Consider the following 14,989-nt stretch of genomic DNA (forward strand, 5'->3'; position numbering starts at 1 on the left):
CAAAGACAGTTTAACAGGTAAAGCAAGAGCTGCGCACACAAGCAGAGCAGAATAAGGAATCCGTCCCCCACTCCCCACGGTCAGGCAGGGGTTCAGCCATCTCCAGGGAGGCAGGGGGGCATCACGCATAATGGTTACATCGCTCCCAACGTCCCCCCCACCCCTTCCTTCTTCTTCCCTCAGCTTTATATACTGGGCATGATGTCATATGGTATGGAATACCCCTTTGGCCAGCCTGGGTCAGCTGTCCCGGCTGTGCCCCCTCCCAGCTCCCCGTGCACCCCCAGCCTGCTCGCTGGCAGCCCAGCAGGAGAAGCTGGACTGTCTCTGGCTGTTTAGCAACAACCCAAAACATCAGCACGTTATCAACATCTTTTTTTATCCCAAATCCAAAACACAGCCTCACACCAGCTTCTATGAAGAAAATAACTCTATCCTGGCTGAAACCAGGACATTTGCATGTAATAATTTAGGCATTTTCCTTTTATTTTTAACTTCTAGGGAGGCTGGGGAAAATCTAGATGTAAAAGAGAAATAATTCCTATATGGTGTAGAATGTGATGTGACACATTCTCGTGTACAGTGGAAGTAAGGAAGGATTGGGCCTTGAATTAGCATCCATTTGCATTCAGTTACAGTGAGTGGTTTCCGCATGTTTTTTCTGCATTGACAAAGGATATTAGCGTAAAAACTGACATGGCAGTAGTGAATTTTTATCCCCGCAAGACTGTTAAAATCAGTGTAAGCTTAGAAGCATTATTTTCCTGTAGCAGTTTTTAAAATATTAGGCTGTTCCTAGGATTTCCATCTTCAGTATCACCTTCCTTTGGATTGTGTACTGACAAAGCCATATCACTTACATTTATTTACAGTATACATTTATAACATGCAGTTTTCAAGTATTAATATAAAATGTGTAAACAATAACAGATTATGTAATGTATACTCTGTGTGTATATGACTGTCACAATAATTTTCATTACTTCGCTTTTATTACTTTTAAGTACTCCCTTCTCCATTTATATGCTTGCTTTGCCCATTGCTTTAGTTTTGTTGTGGTTTTTTTTTAATAAGAAGTGTAGTGAAATTTTAATTTGGGTTACTTTTAGGTATATAGAAGCACTTAGGTATTTTGTGCAAAATTACAGACAATTCACGGGTTCAGGTACATGTTGGGTCCATCCCTAACTACATACATGCATGCACACAGATTTTGTTCATCTCAGAGAGAGAATAAGCTTTTAATGAAAATGACAGCCTGAATACATTTTTCTTTTTTGTTATCTTTAAAAGTGTGTCCCTCACTAGGTTTTTGTTATGCTTTTCTTGTTCCATGAAAAGCCTCAGATGATCCCCCTGGCCAATAGCAGAACTCCAGCAGCTACAGCAGCAGACATCTGGATAACTACAAATGAAAATTGCTTTTATTTTTGTAGTTTGTAGATGTTATTCAGCTCCCTTTTTTTAACTGTAATATTTACAAGTGGTTTTATGTAATGGGCACTCAGACAAAGCAAGTTGAAGGAAGAAAATATTCTTCTTTCTTTGCAACAAACAGCAGTTGCTCTTACAACACATTTTTCTCTTCCATGGCCTTCCCTACACTATACTGCAACTGGTTTGTCTTTTCATTGTGATTGCATGTTGCTTTTTCTTTTGCCATTTCCGTTAAAATTGTCAAACTGGGGGGTGAGGGACAAGGGGACAACAGGCACAAAACACAGATCTCAAACACCATTAGATTTGGCAGATTCTAACATTCAAGACCCCGAAACTGCAATGCAGAAACTCAAGTCTTTTCAACCCAGGTTCATTTCAGCTAAGTTTAGCCATATAAAGCACCTCCCGTTAAGCATCTTGCCTAACCTAGTTGTCTAGGTCTCCTCAGTCATCAATGGAGAATGATACGCACCTCTGGAGGATAATTCTCAGGCAAATGAATTGCCCATCAGAGCTTCCCCTCTCTCTCTTAGCTGTTGGGAGAGGAGATGACTAACTCCGATTCGAACTTCAAGGATGGCTGGAGTAGATGAGATGAGGCTGGGCCTTTGAGACTAAGCTAGTTAGTAAATATTACCGGTATGCCATTAAAACTAATGGTCAGTGAAGAAGTGGTGTAACACTCCCCCTAGTTATGACCCTTTCTTCTTTAATCAGATTGAGTTTGCCCCTCATATGGTGTGATTAAATGTTCCGCTACAACATTAAGTACTCAATGGGGCAAACACTTGCTGGAACAGCTACGCAAGCCGTCCTTTTAGAAGTTGTCGGTGGGAAGCTGGAGACACCTGGAGCTTTGGGGGCGTTGCAAAGCTTTGCCTATCTGTGCTGTGTCCAGCTAGCTTGGGTATTGAGACCAGCACAGCTGTCACATTGTAATAGTCCATGGGTGCTGATTTACCCTCCTAACTCCTCAGAGAGCCCAATTCTGTTTCTATACACTATCATAGCCAGCAGTATAGATGGGCCCTTTTTGTGTATTAGGCTCCTGGCAGACCTGGTTCTAGTTGCTTTCTGTCCTTCTTTAGGAGGTTTCTGTCCTTGGGTCTCCACAGTTCACTGTCTACCTCCTTGCTAAGGCAAAGCTGAACGCAGAAAAGGGCCAGAAAATGTGTTAAGAAAGCCTGTTTGTCAGAGTCCTCACACAGGGAGGGAAGAAAGGCAGCATAAAGCCGCCGTGCCCGAGTTTGCTTTGACCATGAAGCATCACTTTTAGGCGTGAGTCATGCAGTCATCACCCAAACATGAAAACCACTTGTGTTCTTCCTAAACACAGACACGCTGTGATGAGACAGCTGATTGTCCTTGGTGACATTGTATTTTTGCCCTTATTTTTTTTCTCACGTGTATTTTTGCTATTTCATAATATTACAAGTGATTCTTCCATGGCGCTCCCGACCGCCTGCAAATACTGTGCCGTGCATGACTCAGGCTAAAAGGCTGCTGATCAGCAGCATCTTGCAAATATTAATTGGGTCTTTTTCAGCTTCTAGCAACAGCAGCAGAAAGAACTGTATTAGGGACTCTTCCTTCAAGATTTTAATAAGCCAGTTTTTAATCTGACCCAACAAGTCCCTTTGCCCTTCAAGGACAAATTCAAAATCTGTACAATTTAATAAATATAAAAAGATGCATTAAACAAGTAATAACTGACTAGAATGAAATGGAATACTTACTGCTGCAAAAAGAAAGGCACTTGGCAAGTCATTTCTGTATTCCCCTTAGAACTCCTTTTTTTTTTCTGTTGGGATAAACACAGATCATCACCATCTCCTTAAGGAGGAATAGTAATAGTGCTAATAATCCCACATTTACAACCACTCAGCATGACTCCTACATCATATATTCAGCTTTGTGATCACTTTATGATCAAGGGGAACAGAAGGAGGGCTTAAAAAGGTGCAGAGGGTATTGGAAAAAAAAGTAGAATATCTATCTAGGTCCTCACCTCGCTAGCATCCAAGTACCTTGTAATCATTAATGGATTTGCTTTCATAACAACTTATTAGGTGAGAAAAAGATGGTTCATTTTATAAATGATGGTGTGAAACAAAGGGTGAATTTAATGATTTAACCGAAGTGGTGCAGGGAGTCAGAGCCTCAGTCTGGAAGAGAATTCAAATGTATCTAAACAGAGCACCCTAATGACCAAGCCATCCTTTAAGTCTCACGGTAACAAATTTATAGCTGTTCTGCAGAGTTATAATCGTTATCTTTTTGAGGCTGTATGCCAGTACATCTGAAAGTTGTTCCCAGCTAGAAAAATCCTTTTTAATTTAATATTTATGAGCGATATGTATTTGTGAAACATTCACAAAGAAAACTCTTCAGTTTGGGTTATTTAAAAAGAACCCAGCACAAATAACTGCTTTGATGAAGTATTTAAGGATCATTTTATTTTTATAAATACACAGAAAATTCAGAGCATCTAGAATCTAAAATATTCCTTTTAATACAGTCCTTTAATATAAAATTGTATCAGTCTCACAGAATCTACATTGCACTTTTCATTAGTAATGAATAAAATAGGACTTTTGACTTTAAGTCCAAGTATGTTCAAGCCTATTATGTAAAAATAACATCTCAAAGTTAGCCTTAATTAAGCCAAAATCTTCGTACATTTATGTAACAAATGCTGATTGTTCTTATAACTGACAAAGAAGAACCAGCACATTTTCAGGTCCACTAACTCTGTAGTTTGCTGAACCTGAAAATCACTTTTTAATGATATGTCCTCATTGTTTCTTCCCAGCTGATACATTAAAAGATGTTACCCCTCTCAACAAACTACGTCTGTCATACTCCTGTGCCATCACAGTGACAGCAATGCTGCTGCAAGGTAGAAGGGTTTATCCTCCACAGAGGTTTTCTCATGTGTCTTGTGCTTATCAAGATAGGTCCCCTGCCGTGTTTAGGGGGACAAGAAGAGAGGGAAGATTTCATTATTATAGTCGTAAAACTAACATTAGGTAATTCATGATGATTTTAAATATTGCAAGCTGCTGCAATTGGCTCATGGAGCCTATTGCAGCAGAATTTGGCTAGCTCGTTACTTATTGCAGGAGGAAAAGGGAATTCAACTTTTACCCACGTTTTTATGACATGCTGGATACTTCACTTATGCCACTATCTAAGGGCAAACACTTTAACCTCTTGAGATCTGCTAATCAGGAGCACCAGCTGTTAAGTGCCAGCATGCATCCTGCATTGGCGCCCGCGGGGAGAGAAAGGGTTGCAAAGGATATGACCCTAAACTTCAGAAACCGCTTCTCTCCTTGGGGGCGAAATATAATTCAGCTTGCATGTTCTCTTGTTTTTTATTTTATGCAGTTAATGTTCCTGATGTGGGTTGTTGTGCACTCACTGTGAATGCTTCAAGCCTTTAGGAGGATGATAGTTAATTACGGAAGTTCAAATCTGCCTTGCACTGGTGTGGAAGTGCTTTTGGAGGTGTTTGCTCAGCTAGCTCACTGAGCTGCTACGGGCAGGGGGAAGGCTAGCAGTACCTGGCTCACAGTGAATTACTGCAAATGCATGTTCTGTTTAAAAAAAAACAGCATTGCACATTGCACAGTCATTCTTCACAACACTGCTGGTACAACATCAGTTCAGTCTCACACTAAGTTACATTTTTACGTTCATTTAAAACAAGCGATGAAATCCGTTACGAAAAAGAAACCTGTCACAAACACAAACCAAATTTATTCCCTGCAGAGTAAAATACAGTCAAAAGGTGAAAAGGCAGTTCTTTATTCTTTAAATTCTTCCTTTTTCATCCCCCTCTTTATTTTCTGAAACCAGTAGCACTGTTAAGCAGAGCTATATGTATTGGTGGAGAGAAAAGATAGAAAATATTGCCTTTTTGACACATTTTGTGTTCTCTTTTCCAGTTGTCAGTGCTCTCCAGCCTAGTATTTTTAACCCTACCTCTACATTATTTGTTGTATGACAATAAATTGATGTCTCCATCTGTTATTTGACTCCATAGTTTTGTAGCCTGAGCAAAACACTTCCAATAATGGTATAACCTTGGAATCAGAGGGTCAAGTTCTTCCAGCTTGTACTCTAAACCACTGCATCAAATTTAGTTCGTGTGTGGGCTTTCCAGATAAACAGTGTTTAAAATACCTTAGCAGTGTGTGGATGTGTCAGGGCCATCTCAGTAAGAGCATGATTTGACCCTAATGTCCTTAGATGCAATATTCCTCTCTCCCAATGTCATGTAACATATGCTGTATTGTTTGTCACCTGAAATAGCTCAAAAGCATAAATAAAGTGTTATTGAGTAGTGTAGAATGTTATGCCATACTACTGTACTCTCAGATTAAAGAGAAAGCCTCAGCATGGTGAAAAAGATGTTGAATTTGTGTCAGATTTCAACAAAATAATTCCAAAGAGAGTTGAAAGCTCACAGTGCAGTTAAACACTGAGCTCCTCTCACCTGTGAGTGCAGGTTGGGTTCAGACCTCCCTTTGTGCCTTGAAAATCTCTTCCTTTGTCCGTTTCTGTCACTGGAGAACTTTCTACAGACTATCACACACATCAGTGGAAGTGAGCTTCATTTACATCATATAACAGCAATCTAGCATAAGTTTGAATAGAAAAAAAGCCTTCATCATGAAATAAGATTTAATAGTGGACCAGCAATATGTGTTTAAACTCATCTGTTTTAGGTACAATAGGATAATAGATGCAGAACATGTAGTGATGGATGTGGGGGAGGAAGAGAGGTTTGCTCATGTAGAGAGAAAACAAGTCATGCTGGCTTTATCCTATGCCATTGATTTCATCCTTTTTCCTGTGAATTTTCTTGTTCCAAGATATTTTTCTTCCAAAACGGACACCCATGCCTGGAGCAGTAAGTTTTGTTGATCAGCCTCTCTAGGCACTTAGGTAGTTCCTATCACCATAGTGTCAGAGGTGTTCAGAAACGGAAAAAAGGAGGTAGCAAACCAATTTCTGCCTCTGCTTTACCTTGCCTCTAACCCCCTGGCCTCTCAACAAGATATGTGCTTTGGGCAAAATCATACTTTGCTCTCCTTTTCCTTTTAATTACCTATGGCTAAGGACATCAGAAGTGCTTGTGGATGACTTGCTGATCACAACCCATGGACGGGGGGACACTAATCAGTAAAAACTGATGTTTCAGGGAGTTCTACTGACAAAACACTTCAAAAAAAAGCTTCCTATTAATCACACAGGCCCACTAGGACTATTCTTGTGGTCCAGTGCAAGCATATGCTTTGGAGTTTTCCTAAATCAGGATTTTATAATCGGGCGTTGTTCATACTATTAGGCATATCGTTCCGTTAATGATGATAACAAAGCAAGCATCAGTTCACTTGTAAATGCCTGCAATCTGCACCACAGAAATGGAGGAATTAACTCTTTCAAAGGTAGGCTCAGAGGTCCGTCTGGCCATTAATGAGCGTTATTAGGTCTTGTCATGAACCTTCTCCCAGCACATAATATGTAATTGTGTTGGTCAGAGGCTAGAGTAGTTTCAAATAGAGACCACCCCTCACTGTAGGGGGGACATACATGTTTGCAACCATGGGGAAGCCCATGTGGCACGTGAGCTTGCCAGCTCCACTGGGAGGATCTCCAGGTCCATCCTTGCAGCACATCTTGGAGGCTGGCTCAGGACTGTGGCTAACCTCATCCATGGATGTTGGTGTCTTAAATTTTTCTCATATCTTAATTTCCAAAAGGGAGAATTCCTCTGACGTTGGGCCAGGATACCACCGGGACATTTTAGTTCCTGGTCATCTGATGAGGCCACAAGTAAGGCTGTAAGGTGTGTGCGGTACTCGCACAACTCCGCTCCCATGGACGTCTGTGGTGGAACAGGAAATTCCCACCTAATTGCACGTACATGTGTGAGACTAAACACTGAAATGAGCTACTGCGTTACACCAGTGCGAGGATTTACAAAGAATGTACCTTTACTGATGCTTTCCAGATGAATTGCCACTGCAAAACCTGCAACAGACTTAAGGTATAATTACTGTTATCAGTTACAGCGTATGTGAGTATGTATTGCTCTGCTCCATTGTAAGGAGGTTTGGGGTTTTTTTATTTTAATATAAAACTTCCTGTTGTTTCCAAAGCTCATCCCTGTAAATCCCTGTATGATGTGTGAAGGGGAAAAAAACAAATACCCTACAATTCCCCAGCCTGTGGTAATTAGCAGAAGTATCTGTCAGATACCTTTTCTAAGTTGTCACTGTTACATTTACAGAATTAATTCCTTCCATTTCTGATACAGCTAAGAACATGTTTTCATCGATATGAAGAATGTATTGCAAATCAATTATTCTTCTAGAGCTAATGTTCTTTTTAAATATCTTCTCATATCTTATCAAAGGAAACCAAATTAAACCATTCCCTATTAGTTGCTTTTCTGAATTTTTTAAAAGATGGTGCAGAGTTATAAAGTTGACTTGGGTAAATGAGAAGGTGCATGATGTCTACATTGACATGAACCTAATTACAGTTAGATTTAAGCCCTTAAATTACAAGAGTTACAGGAAAAGCGGTAAGCACTGGGTCCAATCCTGCAAATCCAGTCCTTGGAACTAGGCAAGCATATGTTCCAGATGTGTACACGTTAGCTGTTGCAGCAGGTGCATGGCCCACAGGTTAGGCACTGAGACCCCTGTGAATAGTTGGGGAGATTTAAATGCCTCCAGAAGGAAGTCCCAAATGGGCACAGGCTGGGCCAGGAGATTCCTAGGGCCAGGCAATAGGAAATGGTTGTCAGTTTGCACATCAAAGAAGGGCCACGGTCTTCTTCAGAGCACACCATTGAATATCCTTCAAAACACAGCAGATTTCAGAACTGTAGCCAATCCCTGTCCTTGATAAACCATCTAATGATGAAAGTGTATGTACAAAAGAGGGGAGACCTGAGGTCAGCATCTTCCTAACTTTTAGAGGCTACAGACCCCATCTGCCCTAGAAGAACGTATGAACGTCCAGGGCAGTAGAGGATAGGGAGGCGAAGATGGGGCAGTCACACTTGGGCCGGGGTGACCCTCTGCCCATCTGCCTGATGGCACTGTGTGATGTTCCTCCAAGATGCAGAACGGGACAGATATGAGAGAGACAAACTCTGTAGCTGAACTTCTCAGCTCAAAAGGTTTTCAGCTGGACTTCTACTCTTGGACTTCATACAGGTACTGACAGGAGGGACCAAAATCCTGATTTCCTCTCAATGCCTTCAAAAAACATGTATATGGTTAGGCACTTAAGGAAAATGAGGAGGGGGCTTTTGAAACATTTCAAACTGGAGGAAATCGTAATCTCCCCGTGCTCTTCGGTTCTCCAGGCTCTGCGTTGTTATAAGGAAGGTGAGAAGCAGAAAGACTTGCTTTGCTCTCGACAGATCATGTTCAAAAAGAAAGCACCTCCAGTTGCACCCGGGAAGGGAGCCAGCCCCCGCAGCAGTGAGGCTCTGCGTGCCTGTTCTCTGCATGCTGGTGCTGCCGGTTGCTACACAGCAGCGGTGTCCAGAGACCCAAAGTATGACCTAAAGAAAATGCCATAGATTTGCGGGCAGGAACAGTGATCACGCAGCGAGATGGTCTGGCAGGTCCTGAACTAGCAAGTCACAGACATGTTTTCAGGATCTCAGCTGCAGATGACAAAAGTTCACCGAAACCTTGTTTTATCAGCATAAATCTTTGTGTGGTTTGGGCCCTTAATTCAGTGCATGCTCTTAGAAGTGACAAAGGGTCACTTGGTGGCATTGCCACAACAGACCCTGAGGTTCTACAATATATATTCTGCTCTAGGTGCAGAGGTATTTTTAAGAGTTTGTTTTTCTCAGGCTTTTCTTGAATTAATGTTAATAAAAACTGCCCCAACCTCTTATTTTTCTATATGAACACAAAAATTGCAGCTGCCTGCCAAGTCTGCTGAGAGATGGATGTAATAATTTTCAATTGGACTGGTAGCCCAAAGGGAACCCGATAGCAAGAGATTGACAGATGCAGCATGGATTATCTTGTGCTCTGAACTCAGCCCAATTTGTGGTTTGTTGCAGGTGCTAAAGAGATTGATATTGCTGCTACCCTGGAGCACTTGAGGGACCAGAGACCAGGCATGGTCCAGACAAAGGTACTGTCAATAAATCCACTGGGATTTTAAATACATTAAAGGTCTTTCACAGTAGTTGTTTTCATGACAGAAGAGAGAGGGTATGACCTAATTTAACGCAGGTCGCTTGCTGATTACTCTGTTTGGCTCCCTACCAACTGAGGTTTATTTATGCTGAAGATTTATCTAGGCTACTTTCTTTGCTGTTTACTGCTCTTTCTTGTAACATCTCCAACATCTATCTTGATTACCATATATGAAGGGCAGTCAAGACAACAATCTATAACCTACTAAAGAAAATGTGCATTTGAAAGAATGTTCTTGCTTTTGTCCTGAAATATGGATTATTTTCTTAGAGTATCTATCTGTGCTTAGCTGTGCATATAATATTTTTTAAACGCTTCAACTCATTAAAGAGGATGTAACTGCTTCATTTGATTTTTTTTTCTGCAATAAACATGTTTTGAATTAAAGAAAATACAGTTTTGTAGGAAATTGAGTCATTTTTAGTATCTTTGAACAGAAGAGCTTACATCATGCCTAAAGCCATGTCCTTTATGGATGTAGCATGGTGACTATATTTGTACCCTTTGGTGAGGTGAACATCTTACTCTACAATTCCTGTCAGTTGTAATAGTTTTGACATTTTTCCACGATGTAAAACTTTAAAAGATAGCTGATGGAGTAACTGTAGTCCCTTAAATTAGAAGTGAAACTTTCTACTGTTAACAATTTCAGTGATGTGTGGAATGATATTTTGGGGTATTTGCTGCAAGTTAAGAGCTACAAATATGACAATAAACAAACTCATTCATGACATGGAGACCAAATAAATCTGTATATGACATTGTAAAATATCAAATGAGAGTTATAGCCCCAAACTGAGTAGCAAGAGTAATGTGACAGCACTCTGTCTTGGCCAGGCTGGAACTGATAGGAAAGTCTGCAGCATTTAGGGAGTTGAAATTGCTGAGGGACAAAGGTGAAATAAATGTGTTTTGCAGGAATCATTGGTTCATAACTTTTCTTGAATCTCTTCCTAATAATTTTATCTTCCCACTAATACTAGGAGAAGTGGTGCTGGAGAACAGTCGGGGGGGGGTGTTAATTATTATTTACCAATTAAGGAAGTGTATGAAAAATAAAGATGAGGCAATCAAAGCTAACTAATCTTTCTCTGCAAGTAAGACATAAAATTGCACAAAGCTTTCTTCTGCTTTGATTATTCAGACTGGAAAAAAATTCATATAGCACACGGTATCCAATGTCACATATATTTACTCTGAGGAAGATGCAAGTCCTGAACTACACTGCAAACGCATCCAAACTGTATGGCACTTCTGTAGAAATATAGAGCTCAAATTCCAGTTTCCTCCTCAGGGCAGAGAAACTACAGCTTGTTGACTTCAACAAAAGAAAAAACATAGCTCCAGAACCAAAGAATGAGATTATGCGAATAACTTCTCTTACTTAGCTCAGAAATAGTTATGCGAGTCCTGTGAAAATCTCATGCAAAACGTGTTTTTCCCCTTCAAACATTTATCTGGAAGAGCTCCAGAAAAGACATGTATCCTGTTTTCATCCAGGATGAAAATTTTTCTCAGGATACTGCTTATGTCTCCTCTTGCTCCTTCTTCCATCATTGTCATTTTCTCAAAACCACCCAAATCACTTATTCAAGCTAATGTCTTGCAAATTATAAATATCTGGTTACATGCTAGCAATGCACGATCCCCAGAGAATTTTTCTGATGGATTTAAACAAACCCCTGTGCTTTCCCAACTGAATACAAATGAGGAATATTAGACTCTTGGAGTAATTTAAAACAATGGATTAAAAGTCAGGTTAGAAATGCCAATTACAGAATATCCCTAGGCAAAATAAACACCAACTTACTTCACCAATGTTATTGTGTTTCCAGCAGGCAGCGCTCCATATTTTCAATAAGCGTGTGAAAGATTTGTTTGCAACGTTTTGTCTTCTGGAAGGGATCTTTAATTCAAAAACACTCTATATAATAAATGGTAATGAAATTGTCATAACGACATTCTGCATTTCTGAGAAGCATAATATGGGGTTTGTGGTTTTGTTATTTTTTTGCAAGGGAATTGTAAAATAGAATTGATATGCCACATGTGAGAGGAAGAAGTAATGAAGGAGAAAGCATGTCTCTGTGATGGCAAAAATATATATTTCCTTTTTTCCTCTCTCCTTCTATATCTTTCCTCTTGTAATCTGTAATATTTAGCTAAGGTTCTTTATTGTGCCATATAGGCTACATGTGCTCAGTTTGTTTTCCCGGGAATTTTTATTTGAAGGCTTAATGAAACTTAGCTTATTATTTTTTTCTAAATATATTCTTGTCACCTCTACATTATAGGTGGACCAACACCAAAAAATGCCTGTCTGGCTCTGTTTTCTAGGCAAAGTTAGACGTTTAAGTTCATCTTCAGTCAACCAGGCAAAGCTAGGTGTTTAAGTTCATCTTCAGTCAACCTTGTATGTGCGAATAGCATATGTGAATGACAGTGTAGCTGTACAAAACAACAAACTGAGCTCCTTTAAAATTGCTGAAAATATTTTGATTCGAGATTTGAGAACAACTGTGGTTATTCTCATGGAAAGGTGCAGGATATGTGCAAAGGCTTTTCTTTGGAGGGTGGTGATACACATCAATGGAAGATGCACCATCTGCATTTCACTTGCGTATATCATGCAGAAGGAAGGAGGGGGAAGAGCTCAGCTGCGCCATCCCAGAAAGACTAAGTCCTTGCACATCTCGTGTCTGCTCTACCATCCCTTTTACTGCAGTGTTACGCAGTCAGTTTTGAGTTCTGGCTGTAAAGATTACGTTTCGTAAGTTGTTTTGCCTCAGTAATTTAGGGTCACACCTAATGTTAGCTGGTGGTCTCCACTGAACTTGTCTCCAAAATCCGTATCTGAACTTTGGAGTTCATGTTGGTCAGTCCATGGGCAGAGACAGCTGCTCTTCCTCAGGCAGTGCAGTGATGCCCTGTGCTCACGTGAGGGGTATCCTTCCGTGAGGGGTAAAGGTGCTCACTGGTCAGATGGTCTCCAGCCTGACAGATCTTCACAAGAAGGTGAACACATCTCGGACCAACAAAGTTAAAGGGCAGATTTGCTCAGTGAATAACTTCAATGTAAGTTATTTTCAGCAATGGGACTAATACTAAAATATCTTAGTCCCCAGTTCTACTAGCTTTTTCTGACTGTAAAATAGTCAGCTGAAGAGCACATTAGGTAGCCTGATTACCATGGGCGGCTTCCCTTCTTCCGAACTAACACCCACATCTTTGGAAGAGGCATCTGCACATCTCTGAAACTTGGCTGCATCACCGTGTCAACCCCGTCATGCTCAGATCAGCCTCTTCTGTCGTTGTGCTCTCTGTGCTCCGAGGACTGGCAGCGACAGGGACCAGCTGTCCCACTCACATCTGAGCATCGGCACCCCGGGAGCACCCGCTCTGCCCCTCTCCTCCCCGCCCAGCGCAAGGGTCTCCCATGCTGCACAGGCTGCTCTCGCAGGGCTGCATCGATGGGGTCCAGCGGCTGCTGGCTCTTCCTGCCAAGACTCTTTTTCCTGGAGACGAGCACTTCTCATGCATCAGCCCAAATTTCCTGAAGCTTCTTGAGCCGGTACAGGCACCCAGTTTGGTTTTGGCACAGCATGTCCAGATCAATGCCCTCTCTGCTTCTGCTGCCCTCCAGCTCCTCTCACACGTTCAGCGTGCTCCAGTTAAAATATAACTGCTGCTCCTGGGTGACCACCAGCATTTCCAGTCTTTTCTTTCATTGCAGAGACCTTGGGGAGTGCAGGGAGGCGTAGGCAGGCATATACACCATTTTTCTGTGCCTAATGAGGATGAGTCCTACTCTTTCGGGTGAATTGATGTCTGATTAAAAACTATTGGCTGCAGTCCAGCAAACGTACAAGGATGCCGCTTTGACAGCACCAAGCAGACAGCAAAATTCGTGAATGCCAGTGTCTCTGAGAAATTATTCTGAGTTTTGTTCTTCTTTTTGTGCTCAGGAACTGTGCCTATCATTGCTTCTCTCTGAGGCATCTCCACATGGGAGATGACTCTGCAGTGGGGTAAGACAAGGCAGAGAAGACTGGCACCGAATTGCAGGAATTATGAGTCAGCCATCTTTCTGAAGTATGAGCTGCACATATAGTTTGTTCTTCCGTCCTTCCTGCAGATTTCCACAGTAAAGTGAAACACTGTGGAAAGTGAATGCTATTAGTCCAGTAACCACCTTTCAGGGCTGGCTGTGTTCTGGAGCCATCCGCCACCGCTGCGTACATCCCTGCAGCCAGCCCACACCGCCCCCGGCAGCACAAACTGTGCAGCTGGAGGTACCTACCAGACCACCAGTTTTCTAATTGGAGACACAGATAGTACCCCAGCAGTGATCTCAGGATACTCCACAGGGTGCATCTCAGCCCTCCATTCTCAAAGTCAGTTGACTTCAACAGCTCTAGACCCCACCTCTCTTAAGCCATTGGAGTACTTCTAGAAAGTACTTCTGCACAGTCCTTGTCTGGTGTCCGTGATTTGCTTATACTCAGAGTAAACTTGCCCACGTTTCTTTTTTCATGTGAAAATTCACAAACGCTCAGTTGTCCTGTCTTTTTCAGAAGCTAAATTTCTGGGAAAAATTATTTGCTTCTAAAGCATAACACCTGTTAACCTTGAGGAAGTAAAGCTCCTTTGTCCTTCTGTAGGACTACACAATTCGGGAGTGTGTGAGATGAGGTGGCCATTCATGTCCATGTCCTTCACACCTCTGTCAACCCAGCGCAGAAGCCTGTTATTTTGGTTTTATGCCTATAGTAAATTAATAGCAGAGAAAACTCTTCCTAAATATTTCTTAAATAGGAGTGGTCTAAGCATCGCTAGGTAATTTGTGGGTGCAGAAAGGCCATTAAAAAGGGAGGCTGAAAAAAACCTTTACTTTTTTTGGTAAAGCAAAAAGCAGTTGTTGTTCTATATAATAGATATAAAGTGAGGATATATTTATTCTAGCTGATTTCAACTCGAAGCAGTCCTGGAAAAACCAAAGGCTCTGCTTTGCAGCATCTCACCAATTTCATATGTTATTTCAGTTACGTTAACAAGTTTCCATCTCTGTGTCAGAAGGAAACGGCCGGTGATCAGCTACTCCCAAACCATTCTGACCACACAATTGCAATACATCATTGTGTCCCAATAGCTTAGTTTCTGCTACCAACATTTTTCTCCATTAAAATTACTCTGGCTTCAAGATGCTGTCAAACGTGTTATATGGCATCAATAATCCCAGAACATTGTGTTCCTTTCCATTGCAGTGTACAGTTCATCCTGCATATTCATATTTTTAACAATGT

At 41.3% G+C, this 14,989-nt stretch overlaps 1 protein-coding gene across 1 annotated transcript in view; it reads left to right on the forward strand.

The window, feature by feature from the left end:
* Positions 1–14,989, forward strand: part of PTPRN2 (protein tyrosine phosphatase receptor type N2) — a gene marked incomplete at its 3' end in the record, with an annotated part of 669,211 nt that overhangs the window by 654,060 nt on the left and 162 nt on the right. The window contains exon 22 of the mRNA XM_081996867.1: positions 9,548–9,621. Coding sequence (XP_081852993.1) covers positions 9,548–9,621 — 74 coding nt within the window. The remainder of the gene's footprint in view (positions 1–9,547; positions 9,622–14,989) is intronic.

This window comes from Phaethon aethereus (genome assembly GCF_964289735.1).
Source record: "Phaethon aethereus genome assembly, chromosome: 2".
Taxonomy (NCBI): Eukaryota; Metazoa; Chordata; class Aves; order Phaethontiformes; family Phaethontidae; genus Phaethon; species Phaethon aethereus.